Below are 17,924 nucleotides of genomic sequence, written 5' to 3' on the forward strand. Positions count from 1 at the left end.
TATCGAATCGTACGATCTGGGATTCTCCCCAGAAATTATATATACGGATGGCTCATATGATGAGAAAAAGCGATCCACGGGTGCTAGTATGGTCATATGTAATGAGGCCTACAAAATGAGCCTGCCATACTTATGTTCATCATACACTGCGGAGGCTTTTGCCGTGAAATCTACTCTACAACTTATGCTAATACAGAGACAATCAAGAGACCGGGACATTGTCATTCTGTCGAACTGTAAATCGGCCCTTATATCTATCCGCAATAATCATCTAAACGTACATAAAAATCGATACATTACGGAAGCTAGAAAGATAATTTATGAGTTAAAAAAGGTACATGGAAAGAGGGTGATGCTGGTCTGGATCCCTGCCCATGTTGGGATTGAGGGCAATGAGCTGGCGGATCGTCTGGCTAAGGAAGCGGCCGAAGAGGAGGCGGACCCTTCCATCGAAATCCCAGTGGGGGATTTTATGAAGTGCATTCGTGAGGAGACTTGGGACGCGACCCAACGATCGATAATACAGGATTCTGCGTATAAGGGCATCTTCTATTTCCACAATTTTTATGATCGTGGCGCTGTTAAACCGTGGTTCTGGGGTATTAACCTCGAAAGATATTGCGTGACGTTAATAAATAGGATTAGAGCGAACCATTTCAATCTTGGTGCTTCTCTGAAGAGAAAGGGATATACGGAGAGTGAGAGATGTTCGTGTAGTCACGAAAGGGAGGATCTGGGCCATGTGTTATTGCAGTGTCACAAATATGACGATTTAAGAGTGTCATTGGACTTGGAACTTAGAGCTGTGGATTTCTACGAGGAAATTGACATTATCCGTTTGATCAGATCAAAAAGACTTGATATTCTGTATATAATTTTTAAGTCATTTTTTAGGAAGATAAACAAAGTAATCCAGTGTGTTGTCATATTTCAAGGTTTAATGATATTGTGCCAATTACCGAAGCGTACAAGGCACCTAACCCCTCTTCATCCGAGGAGGAACTGAAAAAACCCCCCCTCTCCGCAAATTCCGTCCTTCCACGCGTGGCGCCTCCACTCTGCCCTACTCTAACCCTATCACGCGACACACACACTCTCCGCTACCCAAAGGACACACCACTGTCGAGTTTCCCCCTCTTTCTTATAACAAATCGCACTTAATATTCTCGACATACAACGCACGCATGCACATTCTGTCACACCTGCCAACCCTATATACTTATTGTTCTTTGTTTTATAATTAAAATAGAACTTTATGCATACTTTTTTGTTCAATTTTTTTTTTTTTTTTTTATTTTTAATGATTTTTGTGTTAATTTAGAAGCACATCCAGTATATACCTCTCAAAACAATGATATCAAAAGCAACGATGACCGATGACATCCAAGAAAAAGGACAGCCCTACAAAGAAACGGTTGTGCAAAACCATAGAAAAAATAAGATTGAAAAACAAAGATCTCCAGCAAAAACTGCGACGTCTTCGAAAGAAAGTGGAAAAAAGTATCACCACTAAAGAATCACCATATGGAGAAGATAAAAAGTACAAAAGAAAGAATTAAAAACTTTAAGGGGATGCTGGAGCCGTAGCCGAACTCGATCAGCGTCCATAAAGAATTAGTGCTCACCGATTCTTACATATACATACAGAGCGCAGGCAAACTCGATCAGCAAGAGGATTCTGGAGTGGCAGCGACACTGGCATAATCGGTCTAAGCAATATCTTTGAATTGGCTGAACAGAATGGAAAATCCTTTTACACGATTAAAGTACGCACAAAAATGTAGAAGGCTGTACATCATTTTTTCTGATAAACTAAAAAAAATTTTATTTTTATAAATATTGTCCTAACCTGACGACAATATTTTCTTTATACAAAAATTCTGCAGTTTTTTTATAGAAAATAGTGATACAGTCTTCTACAAAAAACTGTCAGGAATAATATCGTGCAATTATAAGTAAGATTTGAAGCCTAAAAAAAAAAAGATATTACTTAGACCAATGGAAGATGCAAGGTTAGGTGCTCTGTATGTATGTGTAAGAATCGGTGAGCACTTTTTTATCGACGCTGATCGAGTTCGCCTGCGCTCTGTATGTATATGTAAGAATCGGTGAGCACTTCTTTATCGACGCTGATCGAGTTCGGCTACGGCTCCAGCATCCCATTAGGAAATAAGTGGTTACCGGACAAATTTAGTATGTTACTGTCAGTACAAGTAGACGCGCAAACAAGAGACAAACGTGGCATACGATACAATAATAAATTTAAAAAATTTGCTTTATCAATGTACTTTTTAACCCTCCGTAATCACACTTATTTTTTCAAACAAGGAAGTCACTCTGGGTCATTTTGACCCGAGACAAACTTTGACCGTTCGCCATTTGACCATTTATCCACTGATCGTGTTGAAAAAATTCTCGAATGCACTTGCGATATTGCTAAATTGATTGCTATAAAAAAAGAAGGGCCTCAGGAATTTTTAACATATAAAAAAAATTCGCGAAAAATTTGTGTTAAAAATTTTTTTTTTTTTTTAACTAAGCTAGAGGGCGTCATGCCCGCCAATTTTTAAGTTACGCGCAAGATATTTACGACCAAAGTTGAGGCTCGGGTCAAATTGACCCGGTGTGACTACGGAGGGTTAAATCCGCGAAATTATAAAAAATTAAGAAAAATCTTTACATTACCTTCCGTGCGTACTTTACAATCTTTCACATATAATTGGAATATTATTCCTGGTCTTAATATAAAAGTCTTTGAGGCTTTAAAAATAAAATTAAATTCATTACCACTTATCGAGCGACATTGTGTACTGTGCATAGATGAAATGAGTTTAAAATCTCATTTATTTTACGATGTTTCACGAGACGAAATAATAGGATTCCAAGATGTTGGTGATAATAAATTACCAATATCTGCAAAGAATGCATTTGTTATTATGGCACGAAGTATAGCAGGCAACTGGAAAGTTCTACTTTGTTATTGTTTTGTAGCGACTACTTGTACAAGCGATACAATAAAAACTATTATTTTTGATGCAATAAGAAAATTAAAAGAATGTGGTGCTACTGTGCATGCGTTAATTACGGACATGGGTTCCAACTTCTTGCAATTATCTCGCAAATTAGGAATACATCACAAAATTATGTTACCTTATCAAAAAAAAGAGTCGCGCTTCAAGTGATCTATTACAATTACAAAAAAGAAATGATATCTCTTTAAATTACAGCGCCAATTACAGAGAGAACATATATATTGCCTCAAAAAATAATTGTTGCACTACTATGAAAAATCTTTAAATTGTGTTTAAATTTAACAAGGGAATACAAGATATTTAAATACAAAGTTTACATGTGTATTTTTTAGTGGTCACAAAGAATTACAGAGGTAACAGTACAAAATAAAAATATTTTATTAAAATACATAAATTTTTCTTGTAAAAAAACTTGGCGCTGCTAGACCTCGAAATTTTAAATAAATAAGGACAACAATAAATAAAAATAATTTAGAGAAGAATGCGATAAGAGTAATATTAAATGATTATCAGCGTGGATGTGCGAGTGAGTGATATGGGTATGCGTGACGACGCGGACGGCGGATAATGCGGCTTATAATTAAGTAGAGGATAAGTTTATTATTTATTTAAAATTCCGAGGTCTAGCAGCGCCAAGTTTTTTTACAAGAAAAATTTATGTATTTTAATAAAATATTTTTATTTTGTACTGTTACCTCTGTAATTCTTTGTGACCACTAAAAAATACACATGTAAACTTTGTATTTAAATATCTTGTATTCCCTTGTTAAATTTAAACACAATTTAAAGATTTTTCATAGTAGTGCAACAATTATTTTTTGAGGCAATATATATGTTCTCTCTGTAATTGGCGCTGTAATTTAAAGAGATATCATTTCTTTTTTGTAATTGTAATAGATCACTTGAAGCGCGACTCTTCTTTTTGATAAGGTAACATAATTTTGTGATGTGTCTTGATAGATCACTTGGGTTATAATTTTTCGGAAATAAAGATACTACTGCTTAGATTTTTTCGAGATTTTTCGAGATATAAAAATTACGTCTACCACTTGTTACTTAAATTTTTTCGAGGTATAATACTACCACTTTCTTTTTTTTTCGACGTAACAACATATAGGTACACTACTATGCGTGAACTTGGCGCCTTTTTTTACCTTTTTTTTAAAAAAGGTAATTTTGTACGGATATCACGCCTTTTTGTAGTATTACGCATTTTATAAACAGTATGTACAGGGTAAAGCTATTTGGAGGTATAATACTACCACTTTGTTTTTTTCGAGGTAACAACATAACAGGGTAACAACATAATACATATACACTACTATGCGTGTACTTGGCGCCTTTTTTTACCTTTTTTTTAAAAGGTAATTTTGTACGGATATCACGCCTTTTTGTAGTGTTACGCATCTTAATCTTATAAACAATATATCTTATAATCTTATAAACAGTATATACAAGGTATGAAGCTAAAAGTGTTACGGACTATTATTTCTAAAGAAAACAACAATTTAATATTTTGCTTAGTTTTTTAAAAATAATAATCTGTACCCTTTCAGCTGTACACCTTGTATATATTTTTCAATTTCAACATAAAACATAATCGCAATATAGCATGATTAATGTTAATAAGTCGTTAACTGTAAAATTCTGTATTTATTTTTATTCGCGTGTCTTACTGAATGTTGTTCGCAACTGTATATGTACCGATATCTTCAGGTATCAATATTTTTGATAATTACAGATGGACACCTGTAACACGTGTCTGAAATTTACCCGATTTGTTTATTCTTTTATTCCCTTCAACTAATCGCAAATTAATTCTATTTGATAAAAGCAATTCTGTTAAATTTCTCATACATAACGCATCGTTTATAATTTTCTATTATAAATATTAAATAGTACGATATATATATATATTCGTACTCACATCCTTGAAAATTATTTCCAGAATTCGAGCGAATGTCACAACTAGATAAAATTATCTTTCATATATTGACAGTTGAGTAGGAACATATTGAGTTAGCGAAAAATGATTCTCTGAAACCGCACGTGTGTGTGTAAATAATTCAGTAGAAAATATATAATCTTCATTTCAAAATACATTTGCACACTACGTACCAAAAATATATAATATGATAACGTAGTTTTTGCTATTCAATTGATTGAATTTCAGAAAAGAAAAATATTTAAAAGTATATAACTATGTCAGTCAATAAAGAGACAGACGCAAATTGAATCATATATATTTAATTGCCTGCTCATTAAATATAAAGTGCAAACACATAGAAATTGTATATTTTTCTATACTTAAATGCAATAGAAAGAAATAATTAAACAAGTATCCTTGCATAGGAATATTGTGCATAATTTTTACAAAACAGAGATTTGCGCAATTAAGATATATAATAAAATTAATAACGATTCTATAAATCTTAGTTATATGTTAATAATACGACATGATCTTTTTAATCATGAAACTTACAAACTAACGGAAAAAGATTCGTATCCTAAATCGAAAACAAATTATGTGTACACATAATAAAAATGTATGAATTAAAATTATGTGTATACACATAATAAAAATGCGGAATTATTTTTGTCAGACATAATTTTAATTCAGCGAATTTTTATTATGTCATGACATAATTTTAATTCTGCCACTAGGGAATTTGTAAGTCAATTCTTATGAATCAAGCTTGAATTTGATGTCTAGGTGTCCCAGGTTGCCGATGACGAGGTCCACATAGTGCGCTCCATAGTTTTCGGTATCCAGGTGTATTAATACCTTGAATTCGATATCTACGTGTCCTACATTCAGTTTTAAAGTTATTAATACACCTAGACACCAAAAACTACGAAGCGCACTATGTGGACCTCGTCATCAGCAACCTGGGACACGTAGACATTGAATTCGAGGTATTATTACACCTAGACACCGAAAACTACGGAGCGCGCTATCTGGACCTCGTCATTAGCAACCTGGGACACCTAGACATCAATTTCAAGGTATTAATACACGTAGACACCGAAAACTACGGAGCGCACTATGTGGACTCATCATCGGCAACCTGGGACACCTAGACATCGAATTCAAGGTATTAATACACGTAGACACCGAAAACTACGGAGCTCACTATCTAGACATCGTCATCGGCAACCTGGGACACCTAGACATTGCATTCAACGTATTATTACACCTGGACACCGAAAACTACGAAGCGCACTATGTGGACCTCGTCATCGGCAACCTGGGACACCTAGACATCGAATTCAACGTACGATTACACCTGGACACCGAAAACTATGAAGCGCACTATCTGGATCCCGTCATCGGCAACCTGGGATACGTGGACATCGAATTCAAGGTATTAATACACGTAGACACCGAAAACTACGGAGCGCACTATGTGGACCTCGTCATCGGCAACCTGGGACACCTAGACATCGAATTCAACGTACGATTACACATGGACACCGAAAACTATGAAGCGCACTATCTGGATCCCGTCATCGGCAATCTGGGACACGTGGACATCGAATTCAAGCTTGATTCATAAGAATCGACTTAAAAATTCCCTAGCGGCACTTTCTGCCAAGCGTAGAGAACCTTCTTTTCCGTTGACTCAATATATATTATATATATACCTAATTTACCTAAATAGAAATCTTCCTCCTGACCGATAAGTCTATCGACCTAATTTCGAAATACGCGCGCGATATCGAAATTGGCGATACCTGCGCCGCCAGCGTCGAAAAAGTGAAAGGGACGTTTCTCTGATAATCATAATAATATTGAGACGTCGGCGTTAGGAGGAGGAGGAGGAGGAGGAGGAGTATCTTAAAATAAATTTTTACATTTGGACTTTGCGTCGCAATATCTCCGCTCGTAGGGCACGTAGCGGAATATTATGAGAGAAACCCCCCCCCCCCTAATTGGACCCCAAGCTATCGATCAAGCCTACTTAGAACTTGATCCGTTCACTCGTTATCGAGATCTCAACATCTCGGGTACTCGCAACCCGTCGCGTCGCGTAATAGAGTCACGGTCGGTCTCGCTCCGCGTGTACTTGGCGCGAGACACTACCGTGTCTCTTGATCAACTAAAAATTCAATGTTTGTTGTTGATGAACAAAATATATTATATTTTTGATACTCCCCATTTAATCAAAACAACGCGTAATAATTTATTAAAGTATAATTTAAAATTTAATGATAAATTTGCATCATGGTCTTATATGTTCAATTTTATTCAAAAGATACTAAACAATGGATTAAGGCAGCTCCTAAATTATCTTCCATTCATATTGAACCCAATAATTTTTCGAAAATGAAAGTTAAGTATGCCGTACAAGTTTTAAGTAATTATGTAGCTGCAGGTATGTGCACGCTAATAATGTCTGTAGGTTATCTTCCATCTGAAGCAATTGGGACGAAAAAAAATGTTTAAATAAAACTTGTAGAGGATTTAATTCTCTACAATTTTCGTATATGCGCTTTTGCGGTGACAAATATCTTTGGCGCACTCTATCTCTAGTATTTGTTGAGTCACTGCAAAAGCGCATATACGAAAATTGTAGAAAATCTACAAGTTTTATTTGAACATTTTTTTGATAAAACCAACAAAGGGCAATATAATTGTCAATAAAAATGTTCAAATTGACGACACTTTTTTTGTTGTAACTTTTTTCTTTGACAGCTGTTAAAAAATTTTTTAAACAAAAGTTGTAGCAAATATTTTTCCCTACAAAACAAAAAAAAAAAAAAAAATCCGACCAATAAGAGCTGAGATATCCAAACTTACCCTTATTTTTAAGATGGCCGCCGATGCACAGGAAAATTTTGTTGGAACTTAGTGATTTCGGGCATCTGCTATGACCTCCTACTCACCCTAAAAAAATTAGCTTGTCTATCCGTTTTGTAGATATTCGTGTTTTACGAGCTAATTTTACTGGTCTAAGTGGAGGAGCGTAAAGTAGACGATCGTCTCCCGTTGGGCACCTATAGACTGTCACGCAGAGTGTCCTCGAATTTTCGTGCAAAAGTTCTGCTTATTGCGTTCAAAACCAACAAATCACGAAAGTGCTCTCAGAACATTTTGAGCAGACATAGGCCGGTATTCATAGTCTGTTCTTATATTTAAGACCATCTTAAGTACAATCTTAACATGTTATTAACCAATCACAGAGCCGTATTAGCATCTTAAGATATTACTTAAGACGGTCTTGAAATAAGATCTGATTATGAATACCGGCCATAGACTCGTCATCGCTCCACGCTGTGCCTGTCTATTAAGAATTAAATTGTGTTCTTCAACATTTTCTCCGAATTTCTCTTCTGCCACCGATCTTAGCGCGAATTCCTCCGCGCCACACTCGCTCCGCACTCAAGTCTGAGCGGCTCAATATCTCAGGCGATCTCGTCGAGATCGAGCCTGAACGTATTGGTCCTTCGAACCGGATCGGCGCGCGTGTGGAGGCAAGCAGGAGACAAAAGAAACAAACAGTTTAGTGCGACATGGCGGAGCACATGGAAGGACAGCCGCAACTCCAGCCAGTGATCGAGCGTTACCTTGAAAATTTCAAAAAACTCGGGAGAACCAATCTGATGTCAGCTAAAATCCGTTCGAGAATCTCGTTTCTCAAGGAGACATGGAATCAATTCCTGAACGGACACGCAGCCATGGCCAGGACGATCCCCGCGAGGACATTCGAGCATCTCTCCCTTACTCCAAGAAGAATCACTTCGAGACGACGAACGCCACCTACCAAGCCGCCCTGGACTACATGTTAGAGTGCCTGGAGGAATTGGAGCCGGTCGTGAGTCCCAACCACTCATTCGCGGCATCGACTATGCGCACGGACGTTTCCGCGTTTTCTCTTTCGCACCTTCCGCCCATTCGATTGCCCCCAATCGATGGCAACTACGACGAATGGGAACAATTTCGCGATAGATTCACCGCGCTTACCCGCAACAATAAAAAGTTAGACGACTTTTCGCGTATGCATTTCCTGTCTTCCTGCTTAACCCGTTGAAGTCACACCTCCTAAAAATAACGTAGAGGTCACATGGGGTCCAATGGACCCCATAACAGTTTCCATTTGCGTTCTTTTTGATGTATCGACTCAAACCTTGAACTGGAATTAATTTATGACTTCCTCTTGATAATCCAATAATTTTAAAAAAATTTTTCCGTTGAAAAAACGCGAGAAAAAAAATTTTTTTTCAAGAAATTTGACTTTTTTCACAAAAATATTTATCAAAATTTTTTGAGATAGAGTAAAAAAACTTTATGCCTTTTACTCTCAAAATAGTATACTTTTAAGAAAAAAATAAAAAAAAAGCCTGGGGTCTACTGGACCCCATGTGACCTCAACGGGTTAAGGGCACGCTTCTGAATGCATCGCCAATATTTCTGTCACCGCCGACAATTTCGAAATCGCATGGCAAAAGCTGACGATGCGCTACAAAAATAAACGACGGTTTCTCAATGCGCATCTCTCCACTCTTCTTAATTTGTCCGCTCTCTCGAGCGAGTCCGCTTCCGAATTACGTACTTTGCATGATAAAGTTAATGTCGCGATCACTTTACTTGAGAATCTTAAACGTCGACCGGACGAACTTTGGAACGACATGTTAGTTTATATCATCGCGCAAAAGCTTGACCCGCTTACGCGTAAAACGTGGAATTTAAAGGAAGAAGATAAAGATGATCCGCCATCTTACGATGATCTCCGCCGTTTTTTGGACTCGCGCACTCGCGCGTTGGAGAACTTCTCGACCGCATCGTCCGCTAAAGCCGTCCCGAAAACCGCTGCCGCCTCGCTTCAACGAACTCACAAACGAAGTGCCCATTATGCCCCGCGCAACATTCATTAACAATTGTCCGACATTCAGCGGTAAAAGTCCGAGTCAACGTCGCGATATCGTCAAGCAGCACATACGCTGTTTCAACTGTCTAAGCGCGAAGCACTCCGCGCAGGCCTGTCAAAGTAAATACTCCTGTCGCGTGTGTCACCAAAAACATCACTCGATACTGCACGTCGACTCGGACTCCTCCGCGAAACAAGCTGAAACGGTATCGCCAGATTGCTCGTCACCTCAAACGCCGGATACGAAATGCGATGTAAATGCTTTGCTTGCTTTGAATACTATGCGATACAAATCGTTTATGTTCTGTTGGCGATGGCGTGGGTAACTGTAAGCGTCGCGTCCGGCCGTTCCGTCGTCGTCCGAGCCTTGCTCGATCAAGGCTCCGAGATGACGTTCATCTCGGAGAATCTAGCGCAAACTCTGTGAGCGAAACGCATTCGCAAGCCGATCTCCGTTTCCGCCGTCGGCGGCGTTTACGCTGGAAACTTTCAACACATAACGCATATTTCCGTTTCCCCGCGCCATTCTCTCGTTCCGTCGCTTTCAACCACCGCACTTATCTTAAAATCCTTGACTTCTTACACTCCAGAACGAAGCGTGGATCGTTCCTCCCTTTCTCATTTGTCCGATTTACAGTGGGCAGACGAGGATCCAGCCTGAACATATTGCTCTTCCACGATTACACTTAATCCCGAAGTTTCTTGAGATCCTTTTCAGAATAGATACCGCTAGCGGCCAACGGTCCTGGAGTTAGGTACTTCCACGAGAGAGCAGCAAGGGGTCGTAATTCCTGTGGTGCTAACTGTCTGACATGTGGTTGAGGTGTCAATTGAATCCAGGTATTGTCGATCCGATATAATGTGGGGAGTTCATAACTGCATTCCCGTTGAGTTCCGACTTTCGTCAGGATCCTTGATTTAGGCGTTAAATATAATGAAGCGTTGTGTACTGTTACAGGAAACTTGATGTAGCAGGCTTTCGTTTTTCTCACCCAAGGCTTCCACGGGTATACATTTAATCACGTGGACTGCTTCTCCTGCAGTAACGGCCATATATTTAGGGCCTTTCATCAACCGATAAGCGAACTCGTCGAGTTGAAGAGTGGCGAAAGATAAGGTATTAGTTATTACTTGTCGTTCAAGTTCGCATCGTTGTTGCATGACGTTGTGGTAAAGAAAAGGTCATCTGTTGTCTAATGTGTTTTTCCACATATACAAATTTGGAATTTACATATGTGAAAATATCGAGATTTTTGACGGGTATTGATTTTCGCTTAGCGAACATTTCTCCCTTCCGAGTTTCCAGGCTAAAAAGCTTAGGGTGTTCTGTTCGTAACAATGTATAGCCACAGAGTGATTGCTCCTTTGTTTTTGTGAGGGCAAAGGTGATGTCTTCCGTGGTGAGACTGTATATGACAGGAGAATTCTGTGCTCCGGTCTCACTCGTTGTAATTTTTGTTGCAGGTCCTTCGTACAACACATCATATTGATGAAGGTTACACGAAGAAGTGGGCATAGGTTTCCAGAAGGAATATCCATCCTCTGAATCCAAGCAGAATCCATCACTGAGGCTACAGACGGTTCCAGATCTGAGGATAATTTTTCCTGCGTCCAATTTGACAGGTGCAAAAAAGGATTTTAAGGTTATCCGTACGATGGCTTGGACGACGACGTCATCCCAAGTCCCGTAAGGATCAGAATACTGGGCTCCCTTACAAGACCCATCGTGTAGCACCGTTCCGGCTAAGGTAACGCTACGTGAAGTTGTGCTATTCGGTTTAATTTGATCAACGACATCTCCTGCGTTTCCAATCGGTATAATGTACCCTCGGTGAACAAGTGTAAGCACCGTTGATAAGGGGTCTTCATTAAGTATTCGGACATGCCGCTCTTCACAAGTGATATGTGTGAGTGCATTCCGCAGTAATGTATAGTTCTAAGTATTTCCACTTTGCATTGCAGGACTTCAGCATAGTCGTAGTCGGACAGTTGCAGTAGCTGGATGTACGTGTTGGTAGAGTTCGGTGTTTGCTGGTCGAGGTTACACTCTCCAGCCCCGAGTAAAGACACGGACGTGATATTGAGATGTTGTCCTCCACAGTCGAATCCAATGAGGGAAAGGACGTAGGTAGGTAGGCTTAATGCCAGTATTATATTATACTTCATTTCTGCAACAATATTTCAACTTACTCATTTATTAATTGTACATTACATCTATCTTACTTATATCTATATTTCCCCCTGTTGAAGATTTTAGGCTATTGTGAGGGAGGGATCGGAGAGCTGAGATAAACGATTAACGATTCGTACTTAAACAATATTTTTTATTGCAATTAGCACAAGAGAAGCAGCGCGATTTTTACGCACGAGAGTCGACGGTTAACAGGCGGAAGCACGCACGCTTTCCGGCGTCTTCGCTAGAGACCCGAGCTCTCCCGATGATACCCGAACGATCGAGCGGCCACAGTTGGCCTCGTGCTTATGGTGCCCGGACGGTGGCGCAAACCCTTCCCAAGCGGCTCTTATCCTAACTACGCAAAAAACTATCTGCCTCAATACTACCGCTGTTTGAGCGTCGTTCATACACTGAAGCTACGTTAATTCCCAGATAGCACAATGACATCCTTGGGAAATCCAAAGGACATCCAGGACGGACAACCGGGATATACAGAGTGTCCGAAAAATCGCCTACTCCACTTCGGGAGCTGATTCGGGACCCAAAAACAAGCAAAAAAGTTTATACAAACATAGGTCCGGAAATGAGCCGTTTCCAAGTTATAGCCACTTTTATGTTCAAAAATCGTAATTTAGAATCCGCTTGACATCCCTCTTTCTTAATTATTTCTTAAATTAAAAATTTTTATTTTTAAATATCAGCTAATTCATTAAAACTTAAACGATCCATTGATGAATACGGAAAGATTAGATACAACCTAAAAGTAAAGTGTTGTTAAATAATAATTTGAAACTTATTGAAAAGCCGTGATTTACTTACTGATTTTGAATAGGCGTGAAAACAACTGATTTCAAGTAGCCGTGAAAACAACTAATTTTGAATAGCCGTAAAAACAACTGATTTTTTTAAAAATAATGTAATCGTATTTACAAATATTGAAAAATTGAAAAAAAAAAAAAAAATTAAAAATATTTAAAAATAAAAATTTTTAATTTAAGAAATAATTAAAAAAGAGGGATGCCAAGCAAATTCTAAATTACAATTTTTGAACATAAAAGTGGCTATAACTCGGAAACGGCTCATTTCCGGACCTATGTTTGTATGAACTTTTTTACTTGTTTTTGGGTCCTGAATCACTTCCCGAAGTGGAGTAGGCGATTTTTTGGACACCCTGTATATATATATCCTGGGGATATCCCAATTAAATCCTAGGATATACTTCGGATGTTCTGAGGAAGAGCAAATGATCCCTGTTGATAATTTAAAGAATGTAACCCTGTTGCGGATTACAAAACTCTTTATTCGTACACACGTAAATCTCTTGCGACCGTTACAATGTGTCTCTACTCAGATTCTGATTCTCTGCGAGTCCGTGCGGTAAGACCGGAAGCTAGTAACTAGTAACTAACGCTCATCGCGCCGTCTGTGTCGCGCTAAACTAACTATTACCGAAAAATATTTAATTTGGAACGCTTGAATATGAACTCCCGTAACATACCGCGCGCCTTGATGGGCTTGGACTGTCAAAACATAAACTAATAAAGTACATAAAATAAGATAACTTGTATTATTTATTAGTGATTCGTGAAAATATAAAATCCTACTCGAAACTCGCGAAACAAAATAACTTACAGCTAGTTTTACAATCTTCGTAAATAATATACAGCTTGGTTTTAACAATCTTCTTCAGAATGATACAATGTTCAGTCTGTCGTGTTGTCCAAATCTTCTTCTAATGGCAGTATTGCCAATTTGGCTGCTGGGCGTTTGAAAGATCCTGTTGATGTCTTAATAACAGCCGTGCGCACCACTCCATCAGCCCCTGGACATGTTTCTTGGACTCGCCCAAGAACCCACTTCAATGGCGGTAAACCATCCTCTCGACAAATGACTAGTTGACCAACCTTAAGTGCTTGGCCACGATTCGAACACCACTTCGTTCGATTTTGAAGCTGGAGTAAGTACTTATTGGACCATCGTCTCCAGAAATGCTGCCTCATTTGCTCCAGATGCTGCCAACGTAATAGGCGATTAACTTTTACTTGAGTTACATCAGGCTCTGGATACGACGTTATTGTGTCGCCTATGAGAAAATGCCCCGCTGAAACATAACTAAGATTATTAGGGTCAGACGATACAGTTATCAGAGGTCTCGAATTAAGAATTGCTTCTATCTGTATCAAGAGAGTAGATGCTTCCTCGAATGTCAGTTTCGTATCGGCTGCTACTTTGTAGAAATGTCTCTTGAATGCCTTTACAGTGGCCTCCCACAGTCCGCCGAAATGAGGGGCCCGAGGTGGAATGAAGTGCCACTTAATTTGGTCTGAAGCAGCGACTTCTGTGATCTTATGCTGGTGCTCTTCTTTGGTGAATATGTCTCTAAGTTCTTCCAATTCGCGGTTTGCTCCAACGAAATTGGTGCCGTTATCAGAGAATACATCTGACGGTTTGCCTCTTCTTGCAATGAATCTTTTGAAGGCGCTTAAGAAGGCGTCGGTGGTCATGCTTGACACCACCTCCAAGTGAACAGCTTTTGTAGCCATACACACAAATATGGCCACATACGCCTTGATGCTTTTGGCATTTTTTCGCGAACTCTCACGAACATATATTGGTCCGCAAAAATCTACCCCAATATGACTGAATGGTCTTGACTGTATTACACGATGAGTCGGTAGATCTCCCATCAATTGTTTTGAAAATTTTGGCTTAGCCTTGAAGCATCTTATACATCTCCGAAGTACTCTTCTGATGGTACCGCGCGCCTTGGGAGACTAATACCTGAGTCGCATCGCAGCTAAAGTGGCCTCCGGACCAGCATGCATGAGTTTTCGATGTTCGTGCTCGATGATGAGCTCCGTGACTTTTGAACGCTGGGGCAATAACCAAGGATGCTTGACGTCCGACCGTAAGTTCGCGTGTTGTAGTCTGCCACCTACTCGAATTAAGTTCTCTTCGTCGATAAAAGGAGTCAAATGCTTTAGGCTGCTTTGATTGGATACAATTCCTTGCCTCGTTAAATCTTGTATGTCCTTGGAAAACGTTATTGCCTGCTCTCTGCGTATTAGACATTTAGTTGCTTCTTCCAACTCGTCGACTGTCAATGGTCCGTAATGTTTTTGCCGTTTGCAATTATGAACAAATCGTAAACATCCAGGCTGCTATCCGTATAAGCTTAGTAAACGTAGAAAATTTGTAGAATGGACTTGTTTCCTGACAGCTAGCTACTGTAACTACTCTTGCTCTGTCGTTTTTCGCAAGCTGGCTTTCATCGTATTCCGTCACTTTTTGCTGGCTTTCCGGCAGGTCATTACACCGTAACCATTGCGGTCCTTCCCACCAGAGTTGCGAATGCATTAATTCCTTGGCGCTGATGCAGCGTGAAATTAGATCTGCCGGGTTCTCCTTACTTCCGACATGTCTCCAATTATCAACGGCTGTTCTTTCTTGAATACTGCCTATTCTGTGAGCCACGAAGACTGGTAGCTTCTTGTTGCTGGCCTGAATTCAATACAGCACTATTTTTGCGTCTGTTCAGTAAAATTTCTCCTCGATTTTCCCTTCCAGGGCGTTTGCAACCTTTTCCATAAGCTCAGATAATAACTCAGCACCTTGAAGTTCTAGTCTTGGTGTGGACAGTACCTTAAAGGGTGCAACTCTAGATTTAGCACATATTAAATGTACTTCCGGTACTCCGTCCGCTCCGATGCTGCGCATGTATACACAAGCACCATAAGCGTGTTCGCTTGCGTCACAGAATCCGTGGATTTCCTTACGAACGCCTTGTCCACTTCAAACGATCTTCCGTGGTATGCTGATTTTCTCTAGGTCCTGTAGCTCGTGGATGTAAGTAGACCACTCCGTACGAATCTGCCTGGGTAGCGTTTCGTTTCAGTCGATTTTCATCTTCCAAAGACGCTGCATCAATATCTTTGCAGTAATTATAACTGGACCCACCAATCCTAATGGGTCGAATATTTGTGCGATTTGCGACAGGATGGATCTCTTCGTGTGCGATTGTGTAGCAGACACTTTAATTTATATTCTGTATAGAAAAACATCCTTGCTTGGATTCCAGACGACACCTAATGTTTTAGCAGCTCCATCCTTATCTAACTCTAGTAAGTAATCCTTTGATGACGATTGTGATATCTCTTTTAGAACGCCGCTGCTGTTGGATGCCCATTTGCGAATTCTGAAACCTCCTTCAGCAAGTAAGGCCGTTACTTGCCTATGAATCTCCAATACTTCGTCTTCGTCGTCTTCTCCGTAAACAAAATCGTCCATGTAAAAGCCTTTGAGTACTGCTATAGCTCCCTTAGGGTATTTATTCATTTTTGGTTTCGCCAACTGCTCCATGGATTCGGTAGCTATGGCTGACGCTGAGGCTGTCCCATAAGTTAAAGTAAGTAACTCGCCAATCTTGATATTATGCGATGGATCTTTCCTCCACACTACTCTATGCAATGACGTTTGAGTTGGGTCAAGCCGTATTTGACGATACATCTTTTTTATGTCACCCGTTAATGCACATGCAGGGATTCGAAAACGTATCAAAATTACAGTGACGTCAGGATGCACGACAGGTCCTACCATGAGAGCCTGGTTCAATGAAACTCCGCTTGTAGTTGGACTCGACGCGTTGAAAACAACTCTCAGTCTCGTGGTAGTACTGCTTTCTTTAATAACATAATGATGTGGTAGGTATACGCATGGCCATTCATCACTTACGGGTTCTTGAAGCTCTCGCATATGTCTCAACCTCTGGTACTCCCGCATGAATTCTACATATTCCCTTTTAAATTGTGGTTGTCGATTGAGTCTCCTCTCCAAGCTGTGCAGTTGTTGCACTGCAATCTCTTTGGATTCACCCAAATTCTTCAATACATCCATCTTGATCGGCAATGTTACCACAAATCTGCCTTCACTGTCTCTCTTGTGGGTTTGCATGAAGTGATTCTCGAATGCACGCTCCTCCGGGGTTCGCGTGGCTATCCTTTCACAGCTTTCAAGTTGCCAAAATTTCATAAGACTTGTGTTCAGTTGATCGTTTATACTCATGTTGCATACTGTAGACTTCATGTATTAATCTCCTGTTATGCAGTTTCCTGAGGCAATCCAACCGAGAACTGTTTTTTGCCAACTTGGCTGATTTTCAGTTACCTTTATTCTGCCGATTCATAATAAATCGAAAAATATCTCCGCTCCTATCAGCAAATCTATCTTCGAGGTTTGGTTGAATTGTGGATCAGCTAATGTAATTCCGCGTGGTATTCTTATGTCACTCTTGCTTATTTCATTGATAGGAAGTTGCTGCGTAATCGTGTCCACCACCAGACAATCTAACTGCTTCCTATAACCCGTGGTTCTGGATTGTATGATAATCTTCACTAGACTTCTGGTTGATACGGCTTGTCCTCCCAATCCACAAATCGGCATCATGTTAGTGGATTGACGTTTGACTCCAAGTTCCGTGCAACAATCTTCCGTGATGAAGCAAGATTGAGATCCGCTGTCAAGAAGTGCACGAATTGATTTCTCCTTTGGTATTTGGTATTTGGTACATTTACCAGTGCGGTTGCCAATAAAACTTGTCCTTGATTTATGGCTGCGTGATTTACCGTTGCGGGACTCGTGTTCTCTCGCGTATTCTCTTTATTCTCAGATTTCTTCGTTTTAGGCTCAGAATCCGAATTATTTTTTGAAGCTTGCTCAAAATGTAGTAGTGTATTATGACGCTTGCTGTACTTGCGACATGTTCCTGCTAGACACTCCTTGGCTTGATGTGACGCGCATTTCAAGCAATTTAAACATAATTTACGTGTCCTTGCTTCCTTCACTCTTTGA

The 17,924-nt window shown here is 39.6% G+C and overlaps 1 protein-coding gene and 1 pseudogene across 1 annotated transcript; both read right to left on the reverse strand.

Moving 5' to 3' along the window:
• Positions 1 to 7,529: 7,529 nt before the first annotated feature.
• On the reverse strand, positions 7,530 to 12,067 carry LOC139816121 (uncharacterized; annotated as a pseudogene).
• A 1,713-nt stretch (positions 12,068 to 13,780) lies between these two features.
• LOC139816408 (uncharacterized) lies at positions 13,781 to 17,138 on the reverse strand. Its single transcript, XM_071783894.1, has 6 exons — positions 16,195 to 17,138; positions 15,854 to 16,039; positions 15,657 to 15,786; positions 15,315 to 15,578; positions 14,859 to 15,238; positions 13,781 to 14,651 (listed from the first exon to the last, which is right to left on the reverse strand). Exons 1-6 carry the CDS (start codon positions 17,136 to 17,138, stop codon positions 13,781 to 13,783), a joined length of 2,775 nt encoding a protein of 924 aa, XP_071639995.1.
• Between the last annotated feature and the right edge of the window lie 786 nt (positions 17,139 to 17,924).

Source organism: Temnothorax longispinosus, chromosome 7, assembly GCF_030848805.1.
Source record: "Temnothorax longispinosus isolate EJ_2023e chromosome 7, Tlon_JGU_v1, whole genome shotgun sequence".
Taxonomy (NCBI): Eukaryota; Metazoa; Arthropoda; class Insecta; order Hymenoptera; family Formicidae; genus Temnothorax; species Temnothorax longispinosus.

Coding starts and splice junctions, on each gene's coding strand:
- LOC139816408 (XM_071783894.1), bottom strand. CDS start 17,138: ATGAGTATAAACGATCAACTGAACACAAGTCTTATGAAATTTTGGCAA. Junction 16,040..16,194: donor TCAAAGGATTACTTACTAGA/GTTAGATAAGGA, acceptor TCGACCCATTAG/GATTGGTGGGTCCAGTTATA. Junction 14,652..14,858: donor TTAGCTGCGATGCGACTCAG/GTATTAGTCTCC, acceptor AAATGCCAAAAG/CATCAAGGCGTATGTGGCCA.